The sequence below is a fragment of the Panthera leo genome, chromosome C1 (genome assembly GCF_018350215.1).
Source record: "Panthera leo isolate Ple1 chromosome C1, P.leo_Ple1_pat1.1, whole genome shotgun sequence".
Taxonomy (NCBI): Eukaryota; Metazoa; Chordata; class Mammalia; order Carnivora; family Felidae; genus Panthera; species Panthera leo.
In genome coordinates this window covers 42,148,538-42,176,009 of record NC_056686.1, presented here as the reverse complement: position 1 = coordinate 42,176,009, position 27,472 = coordinate 42,148,538, and the positions used below count along the sequence as shown (strand labels likewise).

Below are 27,472 nucleotides of genomic sequence, written 5' to 3'. Positions count from 1 at the left end.
TTTTTTTTTAATGTTTATTTATTTTTGAGAGACAGAGACAGAGCATGAGCAGGGGAGGGGCAGAGAGAGAGAGAGGGAGACAGAGAATCCAGGCTCTGAGTTGTCAGCACAGACCCTGACACAAGACTCAAACTCACGGACCTCGAGATCATGACCTGAGCTGAAGTCGGGCACTTAACTGACTGAACGACCCAGGCGCCTCCCAAAGTCCTTATCATTCTTAATAAACCTTGTTGCCTCAGATGATGATATATAGGCAAGAAACACAGAGGAAACCAGAGGCAGAGAGGAGAGAGGATATTTGTCAGGAGGAGGAGAAGATAAAGTTGGAAAGGTTACCATCCAATTTGCTTCCCTGAAGGAACATTAACTTGCTCTGTGCCCTGGGCCAAGCCCCTTCCTCTCTCTGGCTCCCAGTCCCCTTCTGTATAAAGCAGGAGCCTTTCCAGCTTGAAGCACAGCCAGGGCGCCTCAAAGACAGGAGAGAAGTAGAGGTGGCATTGAATCCTGTTCTTGCTTGCATCGCGCTGGCTCGAGGCCAGGCAGGTCAGGCGGGGACTAGGTGATGTGCAATCACCACTATTGAAACGCGAGTCTGAGCAGCGCTGGCACCTGTCATGGCGTTTCCCTGATTTCGGTGGGAAGGATTCAGGGAGGGAGTGCTGTAGGCTGTGCAGGGACGGGCTTGGGGCATTGACCGGCCACAGCAGGAAGGGCAGGGCGCCTCCACGGTTAACCCACCCAGTGCTAAGGGTCCACAGGGGACCTGCAGAGAACAGAGAACTGGTGCCCTAGATTAACCCCCGAAAGCCTAATCATCAGGAGCCTGCTGACATCCGAAGCTGTACCTGCAGCGGCGGACAGACGGCTGGTCACAAGCACCAATCCCAACCCTTCAAAGTGACCTCACAGCAAATGTGATTGGTCCCGTCATTTCTGCCCTGGGCGAATCCTGTCAGCTCTCAGATACGTAATCTTTGAGGAAGGGTTGCGGGCTGTGTGACCTTGAAGAAATCGCTTTACTTCTCTGAACCTCATTTATGAAATGGATATATTAATATCTATCCTGAAATGACCCATAAGACTTTGAACATGTCTAGGGAAGACATCATGTCTTTAAAAATGTTTTTATTATTTTGCCTGCTTACAAAAATAATATATGATTATCATAAAAATAAAGATTGAATACAAACACTGAAAGTCCTCTGTACGCTATTCCCTTCCTCCTTTCCAGCTCATAGTTAACTATTAACAGTTTAGGGTATTTTTCCTCGTTTTTTTTCTTTTTTTCTTTTTCCCTATAAACATAAAAAGGCTATTTTTTATTAGATTTTTTTTAATTTTTAAATTTTTAAAATTTATTTTTGAGAGAGAGAGTGCAAGTGGGGGAGGGACAGAGAGAGAGGGAGACACAGAATCTGAAGCAGGCTCCAGGCTCCTAGCTGTCAGCCCAGAGCCCAACGTGGGGCTCGAACTCATGAGCTGTGAGATCATGACCTGAGCCTAAGTCAGCGCTTAACAGACTGAGCCACCCAGGTGCCCTTAGATTTTTTTTTTTTTTTTTTTTTTTTTTTTTTTTTTTTGAGAGAAAGAGAGACAGCGAATCTCAATCTCAGGCTTCACACTCAGTGCAGAATCCTGGGATCATGACCTGAGCCAAAATCAAGTTGGTTTCTTAACCAACTGAACAACCCAGGCACCCCCCAAAAGGTTATTTTTTAAATAAAAAATTGTTATGCTATAGGGGCGCCTGGGCGGCTCAGTCGGTTGGGCGGCCGGCTTCAGCTTGGGTCATGATCTTGCCATCTGTGAGTTTGAGCCCCACATCAGGCTCTGTGCTGGAAGCTCAGAGCCTGGAGCCTGCTTCAGATTCTGTGTGTGTGTCTCTCTCTGCCCTTCCTCTGCTTGCTCTCTGTCTCTCTCTCTCAAAAATAATAAACATTAAAAAAAAATTGTTGTACCATAGAATTTTTTGTTTTTCACTTTTTAAAAATGTTTTATCTATTTTTGAGAGAGAGAGAGAGAGAGAGAGAGAACATGAGCATAGGAAGGGCAGAGAGAGAGGGAGACACAGAATCCAAAGCAGGGCTCTGAGCTGTCAGCACAAAGCCTGATGCAGGGCTTGAACCCATGAACTGTGAGATCATGACCTGAGCTGAAGTCAGACACTCAACCAACAGAGCCACCCAGGTGCACCTGTTGTTCACTTAATGCATTTGAACATCTTTCAATGTTGGTATGAATAGACTTACTTATTGTTAATGTCTACATTGAATTCAAATCCCCTATTCTTCGATATTTATTTCTATTGTAACAACAGCCCCAGCAACGACAACAAAAAGTGCAGCAAATATTTATTTTTATGTAAGAGTTTCTGCAGGATACATTCTTGGAAGTTGAATTTCTAGGTCAAAATATAAATTTTAATGACACCAGAAGCACAGGCAACAAAAACAAAAATAAACATGTGGGATTATATCAAACTAAAAGCTGTCTGCACTGGGGTGCTTGGCTGACTCAGTCAATAGAGCATGCAACTCTTGGTTTTGGAGTCATGAGTTCCACCCCCATGCTGGGCATAGAGATTACTAAAAATAAATAATATTTTTTAAAAGTGCACTGCAAAGAAAATAATCAGCAGAATGAAAAGTTTGTGGGAGGGAATGTTTGCAAACCAGATATTCGATAAGGGGTTAATCACCAGGATATATGGGAAACTCCTACAACTCAACAGCAGAAAACTGATAGCCTGATTTAAAAATGAGGTAGGGATTCAAGAGGACATTTCTCCAAAGCTGTACAAGTGGCTGATAGGTATATGAAAAGATGCTCAAAGACACTAAACATCAGGAAAATGTAAATCAGAACCATAATGAATATTGCCTTATTCTGTCCAGGATGGCTATTATCAAAAAAATAAGGGAGGGGGGGGCCTGTGTGGCTCAGTTGGTTGAGCGTCTGACTTTGGCTCAGGTTATGATCTCACTGTTAGTGAACTTGAGCCCCACGTTGGGCTCTGTGCTGACAGCTCGGAGGAACCTAGAACCTGCTTCGGATTCTGGGTCTCCCTCTCTCTCTCTGCCCCTCCCCCATTTGTGTGCATGTGCGCGCACACACTTGTGCGCACACACACTTGTGCATGTGTGCTTTCTCTCTCTCTCTCTCTCTCTCTCTCTCTCTCAAAAATAAATAAACATTAAAAAAATGTAAAAAAACCACAACAACAAGAGGGGTGCTTGGGTCGCTTGGTTGTTAAGCATCTGACTTCAGCACAGGTCATAATCTCATGGTTCTTGAGTTCGAGTTCCACATTGGGTGAGCTCAGGCCCACTTCAGGTAAAAACACGAGCCCCAGGTGATCTCCACTTTTCTCTCTCTCTCTCTCTATCCCTCTCTCTCTTTCTGCCTCTCAGTCACTTGTGCCCTCTTCCTCTCTCTCTCAAAAAAAAAAAAAAAAAAAAATGCTTAACGGGTACCTGGGTGGCTCAGGTGGTTGAGTGTCTAACTTCGGCTTAGGTCATGATCTTATGGTTTGTGAGTTTGAGCCCTGCGTTGGGCTCTGTGCTGACCGCTCAGAACAGGCTCTTGGATTCTGTGTCCCCTTCTCTCTCTCTGCCCCTCCCCTGTTCACACGCTGTCTCTCTCTCTCTCTCTCTCTCTCTCAAATAAAAAATAAACATTAAAAAAAATTTTTTTAAACAAAACAAGACAAGAAGTTTTGTTGAGGGGTGCCTGGGTGGTTCAGTCAGTTAAGCATCCAACTCTTGATCTCAGCTCAGGTCTTGATCTCAAGGGCGTGAGTTCAAGCCCCACATTGGGCTCCACACTGGGTATGAAGCTTACATGCAAAAAAATAAAAGAAGAAGAAGAAGAAGAAGAAGAAGAAGAAGAAGAAGAAGAAGAAGAAGAAGAAAAAGAAGAAGAGGAAGAAGTATTGTCAAGGATAGGGAGAAAATGGAAGCCAAAGAGAGAGAGAGAGATAGGCAAACCAAGAAACAGACTCTTAACCATAGAGAAGAAAATGATCGTTACCAAATGGGAGGGGGGAGGGAGGATGGGCTAAATAGATGATGGGGATTAAGGAGGATGCTTGTTGTGATGAGCACCTGGTGTTGTAAGGAAGTGTTGAATCACTAAATTGTACAACTGAAACTATTATTACACTGTGAGTTAACTAACTGGAATTTAAATAAAAACTTAAAAAAAAAAAGAAATTGGAACACTTGCACTCTGTTGGTAGGAAAGCACAATGGGGCAGCCACTATGGAAAAGAATATGGAGGTTCTTCAAAAAATTAAAAATGAAATTATACTATGACCCAGCAATCTCACTTCTGGCTATTTATCCAAAAGAATTGAAATCAACATCTTGAAGAGATATTAGCATACCCATGTTCATTGCAGCACTATTCACAGTAACCAAGATGTGGAAACAACCTAAATGTCCTTGACAGGCAGACAGATAAACAAAATGTAGACGATACATACAATGAAATACTATTCAGCCTTTAAAAAGAAGGAGGGGTGCCTGGGTGGCTCAGTTGGTTACGAGTCTGACTTCAGCTCAGGTCATTATCCCACGGTTGGTGGGTTCAAATTCTGCATCAGGCTCTGTGCTGACCACTCAGAGCCTGGAGCCTGCTTGGGATTCTCGCTCTCTCTCTGCCTTTTCCCCAGCTCATTTTCTGTCTCTCTCTCAAAAATAAACAAACATTAAAAAAAAATTAAAAAGAAGGAAATTCTGCAATATACTACAACATGGATAAAACTTGAGGACATTATGCTAAGTGAAATGAGCCAGTCACAGAAAGACAAATACTGCATAATTCACTTATATGAGGGATCTAAAGCAGTCAAATTCTTAGACTCAGATTGTGGAATGGTGGTTGCCAGCAGCTGGGGAAATGGGGAATTACTAATCAAGGGCATACAGTTTCAGTTAAGAAAGATGAATAAGCTCTAGAAATCTGCTGTACAATACTATAAACTGAACCTACAGCCAACAATAATATATTGTGCATTTAAAAATTTATTAAGAGCGTAGATCTCATATTAAGTGTTCTTACCACAATAAAATAAAATTTAAGCAAGCAAACAAAAACATGAAAAATGTGAAGTGGTGGAGCACCTGGATGCTTCAGTCAGTTTAGCATCTGACTCTTGATATCAGCTCAGGTCATGATCTCATGGTTCATGGGATCGAGCTCCATGTCAGCGTGGAGCCTGCTTGGGATTTTCTCTCTCCTTCTCTCTCTGCCTCTCCCTGCTCACACATGCATGCTCTCTTTCTCTCAAAATAAATAAACTTTAGAAAATGTAAAAAAAAAATTTTAAATATAAACTGGCTACCGCATATTGCATTCCAATCAGAAATGTACATAAGAGTTCTAGTTTTTTTATATTCTCATCAATACTTGGTATTGTTTGTCTTGTTGATTATAGCCATTCTAGTAGTTGTGTAGTGATATCTCAGTGCAGATTTTTTTTTTTTTTTTTTGCACTTCTCCATGCTGGGTGTCTTTCTTTCTTTTTTTTTTCCTTCTTTTTCTTTTAAGACAGACACAGCATGTGCATGAGCTGGGGAGAGGGGCAGAGGGAGAGAGAGAGAGAATCTCAAGCAGTCTCCATGCCCAGCATGGAACATGATGCAGGGCTCAATCCCACAACCCCAGGATCATGAACTGAGCTGAAATCAAGAGTCAGACACCCAAGTAACTGAGCTACCCAGACGCCCCTTTGTTGGATGTCTTTTCGTGTGCTTGTTGCCTCTCCATATGTCTTTGGTGAAACATCTACTCAAATATTTTGTCTATAAATGTTTTCTGGGGCACATGGGTGGTCTTGGTTTCAGCTCAGGTCATGATCTCATGGTTTTGTGGGTTCAAGCCCTGCATCGGCCTCTGCACTGGCAGCACAGAGTCTGCTTGAGCTTCTCTGTCTCCCTCTCTACTCCTCCCCCACTCACTCTGTCTCTCTCAAAATAAATAAACTTAAAAATTTTTAAATAAAATAAAATAAAATAAAATGTCTTCTTATTGTTGAGTTGTACGAATTCTCTGCATGTTTAGGATCCGAGTCCATTGTGGGATAGGTGGTTTGCAATTTTTTCTCCCACCCCTAAAACATATATAAGCACATTTAAATGTTAATAAATGTTACTGAATTGCTCTCCAAAGAGAAGACATCAATTTACATTCCCACCAATAGTGTATGGGAATGCCCATTTCTCAGCATTCTAACAAACACAAGATGCCAACCTTTGTTGATCTGAGAGATGAAAATGGTATCATAATGTTCTTAGTTTGCCTTCCTTTGATCATTTGGAGGAGCATCTCATCATATGTTTATTGACCAGTGCTTTTCCTCTTTCAAGAGTTGCATGCTCTTGTTGAAAGCTTGCATTTTTCAATTTTGCATCCCTTAAGCCCTAGCCATTTGCAAGCATCCAGGGAATGTTTGTTGAGTGAATGAAGAATAAATGAGATAATGGATCTAAAGTACTAAACTCATAATTAGTGATCAATTAATATTAGTTGAATCTAAGTCTAGAGTCAGGAGTTGAGTGCTATAATATTCTTCAATTCTTCCCTCCAGGATTTGGGATGGTTATTGTGAACTCTAGGATTCTAAGAAGGCTGGTTTCTCCTTCATCGTCTCACTATGTGTTTTAGAGTAAATCGCTTAACTTCTCTGACCTTCAGCTTCAGCAACACCCTAAACGGTGTCTACAAGCTGTATCCTGCTTAACAAAAAGGGATGTTAGGTAAAAAACATGAGATTAATTTACAAGTAGCATATATTCATGTATTACTTGAATAATTACATAAGTTTAAAAAGTAAATGTGAACATTTATAAGAATAAGGAGGAATAAATCTACAGAGATAAGAAAAAGACTAAAAAGGAAACTGGCTACCTTTTTGATGACACTAAATTTCCTTTTAAAGGTGTAACTTCATACTTGGCCCAGCCTGTCTTCCATCTTTTCCCCAACTCTCTATCACCCTCTACTGCCCAGGTGGGCTCTTTTTAATGTAGTTCAGCAAATGATTAAGGGAAAAGTATCATTTGTGGCCTGTTCCTGACCTTAGCTATCTACATCATCTTCACCAAGCCTTTCTTTGTTCTTGACCCTATGACTGGCACAAGGGACAAAAAGCTCACAGTGTCATGGGGGACACGGACTTTCATGCCATTATGGGCATAACAAGAAATGTTTCTGGAACAGGAATGACTGAGCCAGGCACTCTGCTAAGCATTCTGCATACATGAACTTTTAGTCCTACCGACAGCCACAAAGGATTTTAATTTACAGAAGAGGAATCAAACTCATAAATGTGATGGGTTGAAGGGAACTACTTAGTAAATATGGGACATAGATTCTGATTAAGATCTGTCCTCAAAAAAAAAAAAAATCTGTCCTCCAAAGTTAGTCTTTTCCTACTATATTATATGAGAATAAAAAGTGGTGTGGAACACTGGAATGGGCGCATTTAAATTTACTTTGGGGGACAAGTGGCTGTTGCACCTGGGAAGACTACAGGGAAGACTTCTCTTCTCTGATTTGGGCAGAGAAGGGGGGTTAAGGCCTTAAGAGCAGCAGTAAACAGGGACACAAACCTGGGACCTATTCAGAGATCAGAAGGTTGAGTGGGGTATGAGGAAAGAGAGGCATGATATGAAGCTAGAATCAGATTGTACCAGGGCCTTAAAGGCCAGGCTAAGGAAGGTGGGCTCAAAATCAAAGGTTAGGGTTTCCCTTCTAGGTGTATGTGTACTGAGGGGTCTCCCAAGGTGATCAGGCATATGAGAAACCACACAAAAATGTGGCATATCACTTGGAATGTCAATTTTACTGAAGGGCTTGGGAAAAGACAATCTTGTATTTTCCTATAAAAGATATATTATTATGGAACTTAATGTGAAATCATAAGAATTTTAAAAATAAGTTGGGGTTGGGGGTGCCTGAGTAGCTCAGTCAGTTAAGCGTCTGACTTCTGGCTCAGGTCATGATTCCCTGTCGGGCTGTGTGCTGACAGCTCAGAGCCTGGAACCTGCTTTGGATTCTGTATCTCCCTCTCTCTCTGCCCTCTCCCCGCCCCCCCACTTGTGCTCTCTCTCTCTCAAAAATAAACATTTAAAATTTTTTAAAGAACTAAACTAAAATAAAATTGGGACTTCAGAAACATTTCCCAGTTATAGGAAGCTGCTCCCCGATAAGGGAGTGGTTGGAAGTAGTCCACTCTCTGATGTCTTTCGGGATAGGTTAATAGAGGAGTCATTGGGGAAGCATTCCTGTAGGTGATGAGAAACCAAGGATTGAGTACCACTGAGGACTCTAGAATAGGGCTGTCTGGGACTTAAAGATCAACTGGATCTGACTGTCTTTGGAGAGCTTGCAGTCTAGGCTTTATGGAACTGATGATTCTGTGCAAGAGAACAAAGCAAAAGCCAGGTGAAGTTTCTCTCCTCTGCCCCATCTCCTTCATATGTTCCTCTTGTACCACATGCACTTTTATTTAAAAAAGTATTTATCATGCCACTATTCTCTCACTTCTTGTATGATCTTGGACAGGTTATTTCTCTGGAGCTCAGTTTCCTCATATGCAGAATGGGGATAATAATACCTACCCCATAGTGTCACAATGAGGGTCATAGTGAGAACTAAATGAAAACATGTATAAAATCTCTTAGAAATAGAATCTGGAACAAAGTTCAACACTGTTTAAACAGTAGCTATTATAACAGAATTATTACTACAACCTCTGTAGCCACTGTGTTCCAGTAATCATCTCCCATTGCCATTCATTTCTTAGGTCATTCAGGTTGAGGGTGGAAGGTGGGGGATAGGTCTGGGAGGAACATACAGATGAACCAGACGTCATGGCACAGACTTATGAATATTGGTTTGTGCAGCTATACCTAACACATAGTAGATGCTCAAAATGCTTGCTGAACAGAATCAACAAATGTCTTCCCACTAAACTGGAAGCTCTTTAAAGGCAGGGACCATACTTCCTAGCTGTTGTATTACTGGAACCAAGCCTTGGGTGAGGCACACAGTAGGCACTTGGAGATCCTCGAACAAACGAATGAATGAATGAAGAAATAAATAACTGCAGGCAGAAAATCATTAGGGCACAAAGCCGGCTCAGAAAAAAGTGTTGCACAAAGATCGTCACCAGTTTTAGGAAAGGAGTGAACATAGCAAGAGACGTGTCAGCCAAACAGCTCGAGGCCTCAATAGCTCAAGGATTTAGGTTCACTGCGCCCCCCCTTCCGGGATACGGGTGAGCGCAGACCTCCGCTGCCCGCCCCCAGGCCCCGCCCCTCCGCTGGCTCACGTGACCGCGGGGCGGGTGTGCAGAACCACCAGGGGACGAGCGGCCGGCTAAAGTCGGCTGAGTGAGCAGGGGCCATGGCGGGCGTGGTGGACTTCCAGGACGAGGAGCAGGTGAAGTCCTTTCTGGAAAACATGGAGGTGGAGTGCAACTACCAGTGCTACCGCGAGAAGGACCCGAACGGTGAGCGCCTCCGGCGCAGCCTCGGGACACGTGGGGACGCATGGGGGAGGGGAGGGGGCTAGACGGGTCACTAGCAACCTCTGGAAGAGGTCTCGAAGGGGTCTCCGGCCGGGGACTCGTTGGGACGCGATGGGACGATAACGACGTTGTGTGTGTTGGGGAGGAACGGGTTGGGTTTCTCGAGGACCTGCGGGGATCGCAGCGGCGGCATACTAGGAGGGACAGAGCCTGGAGGCCGGGGAGGGTACGAAGAGAAGTGCTTGGGTGCTGGGGGTAGAGCGATGGGGATACATCAATGAACAGATAAAATTCCCTGTCCTTCTGGAGCTTACATTCTAGTGGAGGGAATTGGACAATAAACGTAAGGAAATACATGAAATCGTGTGGTAGAATCTAGTCATTAGTGCAATGGGAAAAAGGGCTGAAGTATAGGGAGTTGAGGAGGGCAATTTTGAATTAAGGGTCAAAGGTAGTCATTGAGAAAGTTATATTTGAACTAAGCCTTGAAGGTCTGTGAGATCAATGCTAGGGAGAGGTAACACCTAGTGAAGAAAAGGCCCTGAGGCATGAATGTGCCCCTTGTGTTCTGGGAACATTGAGTTGACTTGAGTGTGTGGGTGGATATTGGTGTCCAAAAGAGGTCACCCAGAGAGCAGCCTGGTGTGGGCTCACCCACCAGGTGAGTGGTTTATAAAGGGGGAAAAAATGACACTAGTCTTACCTTCTTTTTTTTTTTTTTTTTTTAAATATTTTTTCATGTTTATTTTTGAGAGAGAGAGAGACAGAGTACAAGCAGGGAAGGGGCAGAGAGAGAGGGAGACACAGAATCTGAAGCAGGCTCCAGGCTCTGAGCTGTCAGCACAGAGCCCAACGTGGAGCTCAAACTGATAAACTGCAAGATCATGACCTGAGCTGAAGTTGGATGCTTAACCGACTGAGCCATCCAGGCACCCCACTAGTCTTACCTTCTAATAGCTTGCAGTCTGGTTTCCAGAATATGATATCGCCATTTCTTGAAGCTAACCAACTAACCAGAGTTGTTCTGCAGTATGATGGCTTAATAAGAACCCAGGGTGGTTCTTGGAGGGCTCACCTGTGTCCTAAGAGGAGTTGGAGTCACTGAGGAGCAGGATTGGTGGGAAAGACTTCTGGGGGGAGGTCAGGAGGAGCAGGCAACTGTTGATAATGGAGGAGAGGGTGGGAGAAGAGAATGCTGTCTTCTGGAAGGTTGAAGTGAGACTGTAGTGTAGTTAAATAAGATTGAAGAGTGAGGTGTGTCAGGCCTTGAATGCCAGGGTAAGGCATTTAGACTATTCTTTTAGGCAATGAAGAGCCGTACATGTTTTTGAGGAGAGAGTTCATGGTAATGTACTCTGGAGAGTATACTAAGCATTGGAATGGGGAAGGGTGGGCATACAAGGACTGGCTGCAGCACTTTAGAAGTAGAGCCTGAGAGGAGGCAATAGTGACTATACCTACTGTCTTTTGAAGTCATCATGATCTCTTACCAGGGTAACTAAAATAGCCTTCTAACCTCTCTGTTTGCATGCTCATTCCCTTAAAATCTGTTATCTACCTTCAAACTGATAGTTAAAATTTCATTTTGTTCTAGTAAATGCTGTCTTATTAGATTTTTAAATAACAAAACAACATGTTGGTTGTCACCATTACTGGAGTATACCCCCTCATGCATCTTGTTCTTCTATATTCATCTGGGCATGTATACAAACATATATTGGGATGACATACATTTATTTATTTATTTATGTTTACTTATTTTTGAGAGAGAGACAGAGCATGAGCAGGGAAAGGGGCAGAGAGAGAGGGAGACACAGAATCGAAACAGGGCCCAAGGCTCCCAGCTGTCAGCGCCACGTCTGATGCTGGGCTTGAACTCACGAACCATGAGGTCATGACCCAAGCTGAAGTCGGATGCTTAACTGACCGAGCCACCCAGGTGCCCCCTGGAATAACCTTTTAAAAATGCAAATTGAATCATATCACTACTCTTCTTAATTTTTTTTTGATATCCATTTATTTTTGAGAGAGAGAGCGCGCACGTGCGCAAGTAGGGGAGGGGCAGAGAGTGAGGGAGACAGAATCCATAGCAGGCTCCAGGCTGTGAGCTGTCAGTACAGAGCCTGACGTGGGGCTCGAACCCATGAACTGTGAGATCGTGACCTGAGCCGAAGTTGGACATTCAACCGACTTGAGCCACCCAGGGGCCTCTATCACTACCCTTCTTAAAACCCTCCAGTGATTTGCCATTGACCTGGAATAAAATCGTAACTCCTTCCTGTGTTCCACAATGCCCTGTTAGCTCGTCCCTGTCTTTCTCTCTTCATTTCCTACCCCTTTTCTCCTCGATCCAGCCACATAATACCTTATTTGTACCAAGCTTATTCCCTCTTTGGGGTCTTTTAATTTATTGTTTCTTGTGCCTGGGACTTTCTGCCCCCTTCCTGTTTTATTGTCTTTAAATCATTAGTTCATTCTTGTTATTCACATTTCAGCTCAGACATTAAAGTCCTTACTAGGTCCTCCCTGATTGCCCAGTCTTGTAACTATTCCGGCAGTTTGCACAACAAACTATCTTACCCTGTTTTATTTCAATCACATAACATTTGTTACTGTTTAAATGTGTCTTAAAAAATATAAATGCATCTTGCTCACCTATCTACTTATTTTTTTCCCTCCTCTAGAATGTAATTTTTAGGAGGGGAAGTGACTGTATTCCCACCATCTATAACAGTGTGTGGTACATGGTCGCACATAGAAGCTCAAATATTTGTTGAAGGAAAATTAATGACATGAGTGTCATTTGGAATGAAGAAGGGACGGGGGGAGAGATGTTAAGAAGATACTCACTGGGATTAGAGACTGCTAAAAAGGGAGAGTCTGTTTCCAACTTCTTTAGTAGCTACCATTTCTACTCAGTCTTTGGGCTTCTCATTCTCAGCCTGGCTGAGGAATATAGTCAGGGAAACACCACTTTCTTGCTACTACAAAGACTAGCCCAGGGACCCTTTTGGTTTTCGGTGTTTTATTGCTGAACTTCCCGGGAAGTTCCAAAGGTAGCAAAGTTTCAGTCATGAAAGGCAGTGGATCTTTGGCCCTGGCTAACGGGGAGCAGGAGGGCTCCACCAGAATGGCTGGTGTCTGGTGGAGCCAGAATAGTGGCCACTGTCTCCCCAGACTGTACATTGCTCAGCCCTGGCTAAGGACAGACAATGCCAATTGTAGGATGGCTGAGCACCACCTGCATTCTTTGTGGTGAGGTCACCTTGCTACACCTCAGGAGGACAGAAAGAAGCTGGTCCTCAATAAAAGACACATTCTGGCCTGCCACACCTCAGCCCTCCCCACTGCTGAGCAGCAACCCCTGACATGAAGAACAGCTCTTGCCTTCTCCTCACAGGGTGCTATCGGTTGGTGGACTATTTGGAAGGGATCCAGAAGAATTTTGAGGAGGCTGCCAAGGTATTGAAGTTCAACTGTGAAGAGAACAAACACAGTGATAGCTGCTATAAACTGGGGGCTTATTATGTGACCGGAAAAGGTAAGGTGGTGCCTGCTTTCTTTGGTCATTGTCATTGATGGTAGTACTGGCATGACATCCTGAGCCTCATGCTCAGGACCTCAGGGTCCTCACTGGCCAGGCTGTGGGCAAGCACATTGTGGGAAGATTTGGAGAGAGTTCAAGGGGGAAGAACATAGCCTTTCAAGTTAGGCAGACCTTAGGGAATATTATTAGCAAGAAGTGGGACCTTGACCCATTCACTCTAACTCTGCCTCAGTTATATCACCTGTAAAATGGAGAAAAAATAGTACTTGCTATTAAGTAATATTAAGTATAATAAGATAATGCAGGTAAAGACATCAGCATGTGCCTGCCACAGAGGAAGGGACCAATTATTAATTCTCTGCCATCTGTCTTTTCTCCTAATTCCCTAATTGCAGTTATCACTATAGTAGTGAGTAGTGTTTAAATTATCTATTGCTAAATAAGAAATTATTCCAACAAAGTTATTATTTCACATGGTTTCTATAGGTCAGGAATTTGGGATCTGCTTAGCTATATGCCTCAGGATCTCTAATGAGGTTGCAGTTAAGACATTAGCCAGGGAGCTGGGGGTAGAGTCATTTGAAGGCTTGACTGGAGCTAGAGTTTTCAGTTCTAAGATGGCTCACTCACATGGCTGTTAGGAAAGCCTTCTGTTCCTTTCTAGCTCTTATCAGGAGACCTCCATTCTTTGTGACAGGGATCTGTCTGTGGGCTGCTTAGGTGTCATTTTGACATGGCATCTTGCTTTTCTCCATAGTGAGTGATCCAAAAGAGAGTGGGATGGAATCCACGGTGTCTTTTATGACCTACCCTTGGAGGTCACATGTTTTTCATTTCTATCACATTCTGTTAGAAGTGAATCAGTCCAGTCCACACTAATAGGAGAGAACTAACATCCAGGCTTTTGAAGGAAAGAATAGCAAAGAATTTATGGGCATATTTTAAAAACACCACAAATAGAGAATATGACCTTTGACAGGCAACTGTTTTTTTGAGGATTGTATGATTCATTGATCTCTTGCTCCCAGGGCCCAGCCAAGCCTGGTTAGAAAGATATTCAGTGAAAGTTTGATGAAGAGGGTGTCTTTTTAATTCTCTGGAGTTGTGTGAACTATTTCTGCTTTCACATGGGATGTGGGGCCTGTGGTAGTCACTATTTTGAAGAAAGTTTAGCATCAGCAGGAATATCAGCTTCCCTTGATGGAGCAGAGAGGCATTTTTTTGACCTAATAATTCTCCTAGTGTCCTTCCTAAGGAAATAACTGGAAATGCAAGTAAAAGTTATGTGAAAAGATACCCTAGTATTATTTATCTGGCAAAATTTTATTTTCATTAACTTACGGTTTACAGGTAATACACAATTTCATTAAAATAATGATTTAAAAAAAAACCCTAAAACCTGTGTGCCAACAGTAGCAGCTTAGTTAAATAAATAATGTTACCTCCATTGGATGGAATGTTAATTAGCCCATTAAAAAATAATGTTTCTTTTTTTAATGTTTATTTATTTTTGAGAGAGTGCAAATGGGGGAGGAACAGAGAGAGGGAGACAGAGGATCCGAAGGGGGTTCTGTGCTGACAGGCTGACAGCAGCAAGCTTGATGTGGGGCTCAAACTCACGAACTGCAAGATCATGACCTGAGCTGAGGTTGGACGTTCACCCGATTTAAGTAATCTCCGCACCCAACATGAGGCTCAAACTCAAAACCCTGAGATTAAGGGTTACATGCTCTACCAACTGAGCCAGCCAGGCATTTTCTCCCACCCCCTTTAATGTTAAGTAATCTTTTTACCGTTTTTTACTATATTTTTCACAAGGACTTTGAATTTCTTATTGAATTAGAGAAAACAAAAGAGGCCCTGAAATTGTTCTCTTATTAGACAAATTGATGTGATTAATGATTGTATATTGACATTTTTTTTCTTTTAGATGTTACTTTATTGAGCACACTTTTACTGTCTTTAGTGAGAGAATGAATTAAGTATGGACCAGTAGAGGGAGGGAAGAAGGACTCTAATACCTGTTACACCTGGGAGAGCTTGAGAAGCATCTTCAGAGAGATATGTAAAATACCATAGAGGGTCAGTGCTGGGAGTGTGTGTTCAGTGTTGACACAGGGGGTGCTGTCGCAGAAGAGGCAGCATTCAAACTGGTCCTTGAAGGACAGAGTGTGGTTTGTTTGGTGGAGGTGGTAATAAGAGTTATCTCAGGCAAAGAGAAGGTATGTGGGTGTGAAAGAACACAGAGTGTTTAGAGATCAGTACTTAATCCTGTTAAATTTCTCTGGATGTTCAAACCAAAGTGGTCATGGAAGATCCTGTTAGCTGATCTTTGCTACTCAAGCCATTTTGGATTGCTGTTTAGCAGACCTTGGGCCCTGCCATGTTTAAAAGCCAAAACTGTTGACTCCCGCTGCCTAGTTCTGAGCCAAAGAATTTTCCAGTCTTTTTGCTTTTGCTTTTGCTTTTGCTTTTTGCTTTTTGCTTTTTGCTTTGCTTTTGCTTTTTGCTAAAAAATCACCCCGTGTCCTTTCTTGACACAGACAGGTTAATAACTCTTTTACCAAGGATAGCTTGGGGCAAGGGAAAGAGTGGGAGGCCAAAGAACCCACTTTTAGACAGTGTAGCATCTGGCAAGGCATTTTCTTTCTCTGAGTAGCAATTTCTTCGTTGACAAAATTAGAGTAAGAAGGTCCACTCATACCTTCTTCATAGGATTTTTCTGAGCATCAAATGAGAATAGATGTGACTGCTTTGTTAAATTGTAAAACGTTTTATCAACGTGAACAGGTCTGGTTGTGCTGCAGAAGTTACTCTGGATTGCACACTTAGAGTGTGCACATCCAAGAAATACGTTGGCCAAATGTTTTCATATAGGAAATCAACTTTGAACTATTCTTGTGAAACAATCCATGTGTCCTATGAAAAGAAGTAGAAGTTAACTCTGACACATATGTCTTTGAGGAAATATTATGCAGCCAATAAAACAGATATTAAGAAGGGTTTCTAATGGGGCGCGAAGAAGGTTCATGATTACAAATGTAAAAAAACCAAATTGGGGCGCCTGGCTGGCTCAGTCAGTAGAGCGTGGGACTCTTGATCTTAGGGTTGTGAGTTTGAGCCCCATGTTGGGCATAGAGATTACTTAAAAAGAAAAAAAAAAAAAAAGGGCAAACTACATAAAAAACCACATAGTGCTAGGAGGAAATACACCAAAAATTAAGTAATGATGGTCTCTAGGTGGTGGTAACAATAGATGACTTTTGTTTCCCTTCTGTTTAAGAGTCTTCAATTTCCTCTTCTAAAAAGTGGGATTGCTTTAGAGGAGGACATGAAAGCTCAGATAAGTTGATGACAATTGCAAATGAATCTTTTTTATCTAAAAAATTTATTTATTTATGTATTTATGAGAGAGCATGAGTTGGGGAGAGGGGCAGAGGAAGAGAGAGAGCAAATCTTAAGCAGGCTCCACAGTCAGTGCAGAGCCTGATGTGGGGCTCAATCCCATGACCTTGGGATCATGATCTGAGCTGAAATTGAGTCTGATGCTCAACTGACTGAGCACCCAGGCACCCCGCAAACAGATCTTTTATCTCTAATCTAGATTGTTTTTGTGAGCTTCAGACCACACGTACCTGATTTTTTATTAGACCTTTCTCCTTAGAATTATCATAGGCATGTCAAACTTAACAAATCAGGGGCACCTGGGTGGCTCAGTTGGTTAAGGGTCTGACTTTGGCTCAGGTCATGATCTCACAGCTTGTGAGTTCAAGCCCTGTGTCAGGCTCTGTGTGGACAGCTCAGAGCCTGGAGCCTGCTTCGGATTCTGTGTCTCGCTCTCTCTCTGCCTCTCCCCCGCTTGCACTCTGTCTCTCTTTTTCTCTCAAAAATAAACATTGAAAAAAAATTTTTTTAAACTTAAATCAGATACGGAATTCTTAATTGTTTTTTCTCACCCCAATTTATTATGCCCATTATCTTCCACCTTAGCAAGTGGATCTCTCTCTAGTAGTAGCTAATAGCCAGTTTATCTCCAAAATATGTCTCAAATCTGCCCTCTCTCCCTCTCCTGCATCATTCTTATCCAAGCTACCTTCCTCTCCTGCTTGAATTACAGTTAGGAGATTAATGCAGGTCTCTAATCCTCTTTCCATAAGGAACTAAAATGAACTTTAAAAAAAAAGTTTATTTTATGATAGCATGAGCAGGGGAGGAGCAGAGAAAGAGAGGGAGAGAGAGAATCCCAAACAAGCAGGCTCCACACTCAGCATGGAGCCCGAAGTGGGGCTTCATCTCACGACTGTGAGATCATGACCTGAGCCGAAATCAAGCGTATGACATTTAACCAACTGAGCCACCCAGGCACCCCTAAAATGAACTTGTAAAAATATAAACCATGGACACTGTCTTGGGCTGGGCTGTGGTGGATGTTTTTGAGGGCAGCCAACCCATAGCCTGTGCTTTCTGTGGAAGCCTGAGTCGGCCTTTGTGGCTTTCTCCCTCTGTGTCACAACCCAGTCTTCCAATGACACTGCAGTTCACCAGCTGCCCACCTTAACAGATTCAAGAACAAGGGGAAAGACAGTATAAAAATGAGGTGGTGTCAAGTAGAAGTTAATGTGGACCTGAGGAAAGCTAAGAAGGAAGACTAGATGCTGAAAAGGAGAAACGTAAGCTAATTTCCTAATAAATCTACTTCTCCACAACAACCAGGGTAGTGTAAGTTGATCTGTTAATAGCATTGTCAAAAGCATAAATAGCAACAATTTGGAAAGCCACCTCCAGGCTACTCAAGCTGCTAAGAAACTGCTTTCTGGGGAAAAGCAGCCCCCATAGAGAACATCATCTGGCTTGGTTTCATTCCAAAATTTGTGTCCTTTTTGGACAGAATTGTTTGTAGTCCCATTCAGTTGAATCTGCTTGAGCTCTCACTAACATTGCTTCTAGAATATCAGAACAGACCAAGGCTGTGGTAGATAGAGGTGCTGTCCCAGCATTCATTTCTCCATTGACATCTTCCCATGCTCGCATCAGTGAACAAGCTGTATGAGCTCTAGGAAACATTGTACGCGATAGTTCAGTTTTCTGAGATTTGGTTTTCAAGTATGGTACATTTGACCCACTGTTGGCCCTTCTTGCAGTTTCTGATATGTCGTCTGTAGCATGTGGTTACTTAGGTAATCTTATCTGGATGCTTCCAAATTTTTGTTACAAAAAGGATCCTGTACTCCTGTAGATGCTGTTAAGCAACTTCTTTCTATTTTAGTTCTTCTCCTGCATTATGGTGATCCAGAAGTATTGGCAGATACCTGCTGGACCATTTCTTACCAGACTGGTGGTCCAAATGAGCAGATAAAAGTGGTTGTTGAAAGGGGAGTTGTGCCCCAACTTGTAATGCTTCTAAGAGCTCCTAAATTGTCAATTGTGACTTCTGTGCTAAGAGCCATAGGAAGTATTGTCACTGGGACAGATGAACCGACTCATGTTGTAATAGAAGTGGGAGCACTTGCCATCTTCCCCAGCCTGGTAATGAGCCCCAAAACTAATACTCAGAAGGAAGCAGTGTGGACAGTGTGAAACATCACAGCTGGTTGCCGGCACCAGACACAGCAAGTTGCGAATCGTGGGTTAATCCCATTTCTCACTGGCGTTCTAAGGAAAACTTTAAAACACAAAAGGAAGCTGTATGGGCTGTGACCAACTATTCAACTGGTGGGCCAGTTGAATAGATTATAAATCTTATTCATTGTGGTATAATAGAACCACTGATGAACCTCTTAACTGTGGAAGATGCTGGGGTTATTCTGAACACTATTTCAAATATCTTTCAGGCTGCTAAGAAACTAGGTGAAACTGAGAAACTTAGCATAATGATTGACCAAAGTGGAGGTTTGAACAAAATTGAAGCTCCACAAAACCATGAGTTTTATACAAAGCTTCATTGCACTCAACTGAGAAGTATTTCTCTGTAGAAGAAGAGGGGAAACAAATATGCCAGAAATTACCTCCAAATGCTATACATTCTCACTTCAGGATTGCAGATCTGGAACCTTTAACTTTTAGATTGTACAGCTGAGGCAGAAAGTTGTTTGTTGTGTACTATGTTTGCTATACATTGGTCTTACTGTTTCTCTACTAAGAAGTCTTTTTATTTTTTATTTATTTTTACTTTTTATTTTATTTTAAAGAGAAAGAGTGCTCTCACATAAGTGGGGAAGAGGAAGAGAGAGAGAGAGAGGGAAAGAGAATCCCAAGCAGGCTCCATGCTCAGTGCAGAGCCTGATGCAGGGCTCAATCCCATGACCCTGGGATCACGACCTGAGCCAAATTTCAGAGTTGGCTGCTGAACTGACTGAGCCACCTAGGTGCCCCAAAAACTCTTTTTAATTTTTTAATTTTACTTTATTTTTATGTTAGAGAAAGAATACAAGCTTGGGAGAGGAGCAGAAATAGAGAGCGAGTGCCTAGGTGGCTCAGTCAGTTACGCATCCAACTTCGGCTCAAGTCATGATCTCTCAGTTTGTAGGTTCGAGCCCCACATCGGGCTCTGTGCTGGAAGCTCGGAGCCTGGAGCCTGCTTCAGATTCTGTGTCTCCCTCTCTCTCTGCCCTTCCCCTGCTCACACTCTGTCTCTCTCTCTCAAAAATAAATAAACATTTAAAAAAAAATTTTAAAAGAAGTAGAGAGAGAGAGAGAATCTTAAGCAGACTCCTTGCTCAGTGTGGATCGCAACATGGAGCAAGATCTTACAATCGTGAGAACATGACCTGAGCTGAAATCAACAGTCACATGTTTAACCAACTGAGCCACCCAGGTGCCCCCCAAGAGTTCTTTTTTTTTTTTAAATTTTTTAAATGTTTATTTATTTTTTAGACCGAGGGAGACAGAGCGCAAGTGGGGGAGGGGCAAAGAGAGGGAGACACAGAATCTGAAACAGGCTCCAGGCTCTGAGCTGTCAGCACAGAGCCTGATGCGGGGCTCGAACCCACGAACTGTGAGATCAAGACCTGAGCCGAAGTCGGACGCTTAACCGACTGAGCCACCCAAGTGCCCCCCCCGAAGAATTCTTTTTAAGTGTGGTTTGCTATTATAGCATTTTTTACACTACAGTTATACTTGAACAGTTCCAAGTTATGTATACTGTCTGAAGCTTCTCTTCTCAATAGGTTTCTTATTTCTGTGTGGAATTTCGTATCTTGCAGTATCCTGTAAATGAAGATTAAATTCCACCTTTTTCTTTAGTTAAAAAGAAAAAAAAAGAATATAAACCATACATTGGATAAAATATATGAAAAACAGGCAGTGTAGTGCTGTGATCCTCAAGAAAAGGGAAACATAAAATGTGAGCCTCGTCCATGGTTACTTTTTCTGCCTGGAAGTTCTTTCCAGACTATCACAGAGATGGAAGCCAAAGAGAGCATGACAATTTTGCTGAACTGATGAGGCAGAAGTCAGAATTTCTGGTGAATAAAGCAGTTGGAATTTGAGGGACAGAATGCTAGAGAAGAAAGAAGCTATATTGAGAAGGTACTCCAGAAATCCATATAGGAGTACTTTTAAGTCTTTGGCCTAATGTTAAGCAGCACATGCATAGAGGGAGACTGAGAGACCTTCATTGAAAAGCTACTGGGGAGCTGTGAACTGAGAAGAGGTTCCAGAGGTTTCACAGTAATGGGAGTGGTTTGAATTCCAACCAGCCCGAGTGGAGAGACATTGAACACTACATTCAACTGAGATTGCCCTAGTAGCAAGACTGTTCTATAATCTGCTCTAACAAAACTTAAAAACAAGTGCCATAGGGATTTTGGCTACCAGAACAAAAGTTCAACAACCTTCAAAGGAATATAGCAAAATCCAGATTGAACAAAGTATCATGTACAGTGTTTAGCATAAAATAAGAAATTGCTAAACAGAAAAAAAGCAGTCAACAGAAACACCTAGATATGACAGAGATGTTGGAATTAACAGTTAAATATTTTAAAACAGGTGTAATAGGGGCACCTGGGTGGCTCAGTCGGTTAAGCATCCAACTTCAGCTCAGGTCATGATCTCACGGTCCATGAGTTCGAGCCCCACATCGGGCTCTGTGCTGACAGCTCAGAGCCTGGAGCCTGCTTCGGATTCTGTGTCTCCCTCTCTCTCTGACCCTCCCCCGTTCATGCTCTGTCTCTGTCTCAAAAATAAATAAACATTTAAAAAAAAATTTAAAACAGGTGTAACAAATATTTTTAAAAGTTAAAATAAAATATGGCATAATGAGTGAATAGATAGGAAATCACATTAGAGAAATTAACACTTGAACCAAATGAAATCCTACAGTAGAAAAACATAATATTTAAAATGAGAAGTTACTTGACAGGCTTAATAGCAAAATAGACAATTTGAAAGATTGGTGAACTTGAATATAAGATTATAGATATTACCCAAAATGAAGTGATGAGAAAAAAAAAAAGAGCCTCAACCTGTAGGAGTCAGTATTCTTCAACCTAACACATGTATATCAGAGTCCCAGAAAGAAAAGAGATTGGGGCAAAATATGTATATATTTGAAGAAATAACAGCAGAAAAATTTCCAAATTTGATGAAAAGTATCAGTCTGCTGATCCATGGCACTCACTGAACCCAAGCAGGATAACCAATGAAATTATACCTAGACACATTATTACCAATTTGGTGAAAAACGAAGATAAAGAGAAAATCTTAAAAGCCATCAGAGAAGGGCACCTGGGTGGCTCAGTCAGTTGGGTGTCCAACTCTTGATTTCAGCTCAGGCCATGATGGGTCATGGGATCAAGCCACGTGTTGGGAACTCTCTCTCTCTCTCTCTCTGCCCCCCTCTCTCTCTCTGCCTCTCCCCTGCTTGTCTCCTCATGTGGACTCTATCAAAAAAAAATTTTTTTTTTAATTTTTAAAAATTAAAAAAAAAAAGGCAATCAGAGAAAGACTTTGAAGGGAATAGTGGTGAGAACAACTCCTGACTTTTCATCAGAAGCAACATAAGCCAGAAGACAAAACAACATCTTTAAGGGCTGAAAGAAAAAACTATCCAAATGAATTCTACTTTAGCAAAAATGTCTTTAAAAATGAAGATGGGGGCACCTGGTGGCTCAGTCGGTTAAGCGTCCAACTCTTGATTTCAGCTCAGGTCATAATCTCATGGTTCATGAGATCGAGCCCATGTCCGGCTCTGCACTGACATCATGGAGCCTGCTTGGGATTCTCTCTCTCCCTCTCTCTGTCTCTGCCCCTCCCCCACTCTTGCACATGTACTCTTTCTCAAAATAAATAAACATTAAAAAAAATAAAAATGAAGATGAAATAAATTCATTTTCAGATAGACAAAAGCTCATGGAATGAATCATTAGCAGACCTGCACCACAAAAAATGTTAAAGTTGTTTGGATTGAAAGCAAATGATAACAGATGGAAACTAAGATCCATACATAAGAATAAAGCACATTAGAATATGTATGCAGATATGAGACTTTTTTCCTCATTCTTAATGTCTCTAAAAGACTGTTTAAAGCAAAAATAATTGCAGTGTATTGTGAGGTTTATATATAGAAGTAAAATTAAAAAGTATACGTAGAAGTAAGACATAATAGCAATAATACAAAGGATGGAACTGTGGTAAATGAATAAAAATGTATTTTAAGATTCTTACATTATATGTGAAGTGGTATAATATTTGTGGTAGATTGTGATAAATTAATGTTATATGTTCACTAGATAAGTCACTGAAGAAGGAAGTATAACTAAAAAAACCAGTGATAAGAATGACATGGATTATTAGAAATACACAATTCAAGGCTCAGCTGGCTAAGCATTCAACTTCAGCTCAGGTCATAATCTCATGGTTCGTGGGTTCGAGCCCCGCATCGAACTGTGCTGATAGCTCGGAGGCTGGAGCCTGCTTCATATTCTGTGTCTCCCTCTCTCTCTGTCCTGCCCCCACTCATTCTCTCTCTCTCTCTCTCTCTCTCCCTCTCTCAAAAAATGAATAAACATTAAAAAAAATTCAAAGAAATACACAATTCAAGGCACCTGGCTGGCTGGGTTAGTGGAGAGTGTGACTCTTTATTTAAAAAAAAAAATTTTTTTTAACATTTATTTATTTTTGAGACAGAGAGCATGAACAGGGGAGGGTCAGAGAAAGAGGGAGACACAGAATCTGAAACAGGCTCCAGGCTCTGAGCTGTCAGCACAGAGCCTGACGCGGGGCTCGAACCCACGGACCGCGAGATCATGACCTGAGCCGAAGTCGGACGCTTAACCAACTGAGCCACCCAGGCACCCCGAGTGTGACTCTTGATCTCAGGGTTATGGGTTTGAACTCCACGTTGAATGTAAAGATTACTTAAAAGTGAAATAAAATCTTTAAAAAAAGAAATACACGATTCCAAAGAATGCAAGAAAGGAGAAAAAACAAAAAGCATTTGGGACAAATGGGAAATAAGTAAGATTATAGATTTTAACCCAGCTATAATCAACAATTGCATTAAGTGTAAGTAAACACTCCAGTAAAAGGCATAGATTGTTAGGCTGTGTATAAAAGCAAGACCTATATCCTATTTAAATATAAGGTGGCACAAATACACTCTCAGAACTGAAAGAACTCAGGGGAAATAGAATCTATGTATGAGTTTTTCTGGAAAAATCTATTTGATAACCAATAAAGAATCAAAAGAAACAATTCAGGAATGGAGAAGCTCTAATGAAAAGACTGTGATGAGTGGAATCCATTTAGAATGACTATTGGGCTTATTAGGTTACTGAATAGAATGTAAATAATATAAACCTTTAGAGCATAGAAACACCACAATGTTTCCCGGACACTTATTATGTGCCAGGCTCTTTGTAAAAACACATTTAAGCTTCTAAAATATGAAGTAGGTACTGTTTTCCTTATTTTACAGGTGAGGAAAATGGAGGCTTATAGAGGTTAAGTAACTTGCCTAAAGTCACACAGCCAGCAAGAAATGGAGCCAGGACTGGAGCCTAGGTTTTCTGGCTACAGAGTCCAGGCTTCTGTTAACCACTGTGCTATGCTGTCTTCCTAAATTAAAATAATAGAGAAGTAACAAAAAGTAGAGGGCGGGGGAGGAAAGATGGAAGGAAATGTGAGACACCAGTCTCCTCACCTATTATAGTTGTGAGTTAGTACTTCTTAGATTTAGTTAAGGGGCACCTGGGTGGCTCAGTTGGTTAAGCCTCCGACTCTTGATTTCAACTCAGGTCATGATCTCATGGTTCGTGTGATTGAGCCCCACATCAGGTTCTGCGCTGATAGCACGAAGCCTGCTTGGGATTCTGTCTCTCTCTGCCCCTCCTCTGCTCTCACACATGTGAAATAAATAAATAAATAAATAAACAAACAAACAAACAAACAAACTTTAAAAAATAAAATTAGCATATACAATCCAGTTTTTCAAAGTACATACTTCTATCTAGCTGTCCATTCAGCCAGCCAGCATGTAATCTGAATATATACTACAAAGCTAACTGGAATGGTATTCTCTTAATGATAATGATGGTTATTTTTAGGTGGTAGATTTGGAGTGATTTCTTTAAAAAATAATGTTAAAAGATAGTGTTTGTATTTTTTGAGAATGAGTGATAGTACATAGGGATTTGAAATTTTCCATTAAAAAGAAAAATCTAAAAACTAAAGAGAAAATTGAGCCCTGTCATCACCATTGCTTAAAATCACCCATTAGCAGTTTCCCATAATTTCTAAGATAAAGTACAGGATCCTTAATAAGGTGCGTCAGACCTGTGATCTGACCCTTACCTGTCTCTACAGCCTTTTTTCCCTAGCGATTTCTGGGTTCTAGACATATGAGCTTTTTTTCTCTTTGTATCCTATTCCTCCTGCTTAGAACAATTCTTACTCCATTTTTTTTTTCCTTCTTTTTTTCCCCATTATATTACATCTCAAATATCACTTCTTTGGGGAGACTTTCCTCGATCTTAACCTGGTCTAGGTCAGAGCCATGATACATTCTCATAGCATCCTGGACTTTTCTTCCAAATGCTTGTCACACTTAAAATCATACATTAGGTTGTGTGGTTGTTAAATATCTGTTTCATTAGATTATAAGGGTAGGGACTGTGTCTGTTTATTCCAGAACCTAGAACAGTAGTTGGCAAATAATATGTATTCAATATACATTTAATGAACATTTAACAAAGTGCTTATAAGATCACATGTTCTCCCTATAACCCCATGAGGTAGTTCTTATAGTCCCCACTTTTCACCTCCTTTAGGGGTGGTCTGCCTCATAAGATATCATTTGAACAAAAGATTCCAAGGCTGGAAGGTCTTTGTGCTATATACCAGGCCACCTTCCTTTCATGCTGCCTTAGCTCAAAATGTATGAACTTTATTTAGGAATTAGTCTCTAACTTGGCCTGAGACATGCAGGTTCTGCCCTGGTTGGGTTTATTTTTTTCTTCCCTTTCCTTCCTCCCAGGTGGACTGACCCAGGACCTGAAAGCTGCCTCCAGCTGCTTTCTGATGGCGTGTGAGAAGCCTGGAAGGAAGTCTGTGGAGGCATGTCACAACGTTGGTCTCTTGGCACATGATGGACAGGTCAATGAAGATGGCCAGCCTGATCTGGAGAAGGCCAGAGACTACTACACAAGGGCCTGTGAAGGCAGCTATGCCTCCAGCTGCTTCAATCTCAGTGCCATGTTCCTGCAGGGTGCCCCTGGCTTTCCCAAGGACATGGGCCTGGCATGTAAATACTCAATGAAAGCCTGTGACTTGGGCCATGTCTGGGCCTGTGCCAATGCCAGCCGCATGTACAGGCTGGGGGATGGTGTAGATAAAGATGAGGCAAAGGCCGAGGTGCTAAAAAACCGGGCCCGGCAGCTGCACAAAGAACAGCAGAAAAATGTCCAGCCTTTGACATTTGGGTAGTGTGGCCCATGCTTCTAAGTAACACACAGCTTGAGGCTGGCACCTCCTATGTCTTACATAGCCCTTGAAGGTCAACCTGCTGGAGCAGGAAGACTTGGGACTTAATGTCAGTAGCTCTGGTTACATAGACCCATTACCCCAGAGTGTCACCTACTAGGTTGTAGCCTGAAATGTTTATTTCAGTCAGTATTCTTTCATCTGTTGTGTTCTGTGAAGACACACACATTTATGGGATTTTATGTCTCAGAGTCTGTGCTCTGTGAAAAACAGCAAACTAGAGAGCAGTAGAGACTGGGCGGGGGGTGGAGAGGGGAGACAAAGAGCAGGAAGACTCAGCAGCCATAGTGCCTGAAGGAATCAGACCTTATTATTGTCATTATTATTATTTTAGTTGGGAGGGCTTGAAATCAGAGTCTTGACTTACATAATAGAGGGCTTAAGGAGCTAAGAACAGTTAAATAGTCACGACTTCCACCCTCTGACTTATGTAATCATTGGTGTGGGCTTCCTTTTTGCCTTTAGAGTCGGATCTTCAATAAATTCTTAGAGATTGGGAGGGATGTGCAGCATAAAAGTTAAAGGTCATTATGCTTCAGGATTGCCAAAGAGGATGAAATATAAGCTGTGCTTTAGCGGAGGCATCCACAGTTGAAAATTAGCATCCCCAGTCCACTCACTTGGCATTGCTCATCATGCTGAAGGACAGATTATTCCCAAGGCAACTTCACCTAGGGATTTGTAAGCAAAGGTTTTGTGACACATTTTGTCCCTCAGAACTGGATCTTTTTAACTGTCTCTGTGAATAAACTATTGTGATTGATTAGTAGTTTGTGTTACTAGTTTCTCTCCAGATTCTGGGTAGGGTAGAGATGTTCTTTGTGGTGGTTGTGCTTTTTCTTTTAAGGTAAACCTTTGCCTTTTCTATTATCTTCCTAACCCGTCACTAGGGGGCACGCTTGTCATTTTCCTGCAATAACAGGACTGGTCTGTCACCACCTACTGTTTCTGAGCTTCCAGTTTTGCAGCTGTTCTACAAGGAAGGCATGCAATGTAGATGAAGGTTTGTAAGCTCGGCCTGCCAGTTTCTCAAGTTGATGGAGGAAAGGGACTTTCCCAGGAGCAGATAAGTTTTAAAAAGTGAGTTTATTTTTAAAATGTGAAGTAGTTTTTGTTTGGTTTAAAATAAACTCTGTAAGCCAACAGGCATATGAAAAGATGCTCAACATTGCTAATCATTAGGGAAATGCAAATCAAAACCAGAATGAGATAATTATCCCACACTTGTCAGGACGGCTGTTCTATTAAAAAAAGGGGGGTGCTCCCTGTGTGGCTCAGTCGGTTGAGTGTCCGACTTCGGCTCAGGTCATGATCTCACGGTCTGTGAGTTCGAGCCCTACGTTGGGCTCTGTGCTGACAGCTCAGAGCCTGGAGCCTGCTTCGGATTCTGTGTCTCCCTCTCTCTCTG

General features: G+C 41.9%; 1 protein-coding gene and 1 pseudogene across 1 annotated transcript; both read left to right on the top strand.

Moving 5' to 3' along the window:
- The first annotated feature begins 9,383 nt into the window (after window positions 1-9,383).
- Window positions 9,384-26,830, top strand: LOC122227178 (cytochrome c oxidase assembly factor 7). Its single transcript, XM_042951495.1, has 3 exons — window positions 9,384-9,521; window positions 12,940-13,080; window positions 25,559-26,830. Exons 1-3 carry the CDS (start codon window positions 9,416-9,418, stop codon window positions 26,005-26,007), a joined length of 696 nt encoding a protein of 231 aa, XP_042807429.1. The 5' UTR covers window positions 9,384-9,415; the 3' UTR covers window positions 26,008-26,830.
- On the top strand, window positions 14,052-19,149 carry LOC122227743 (annotated as a pseudogene).
- Window positions 26,831-27,472: the final 642 nt, after the last annotated feature.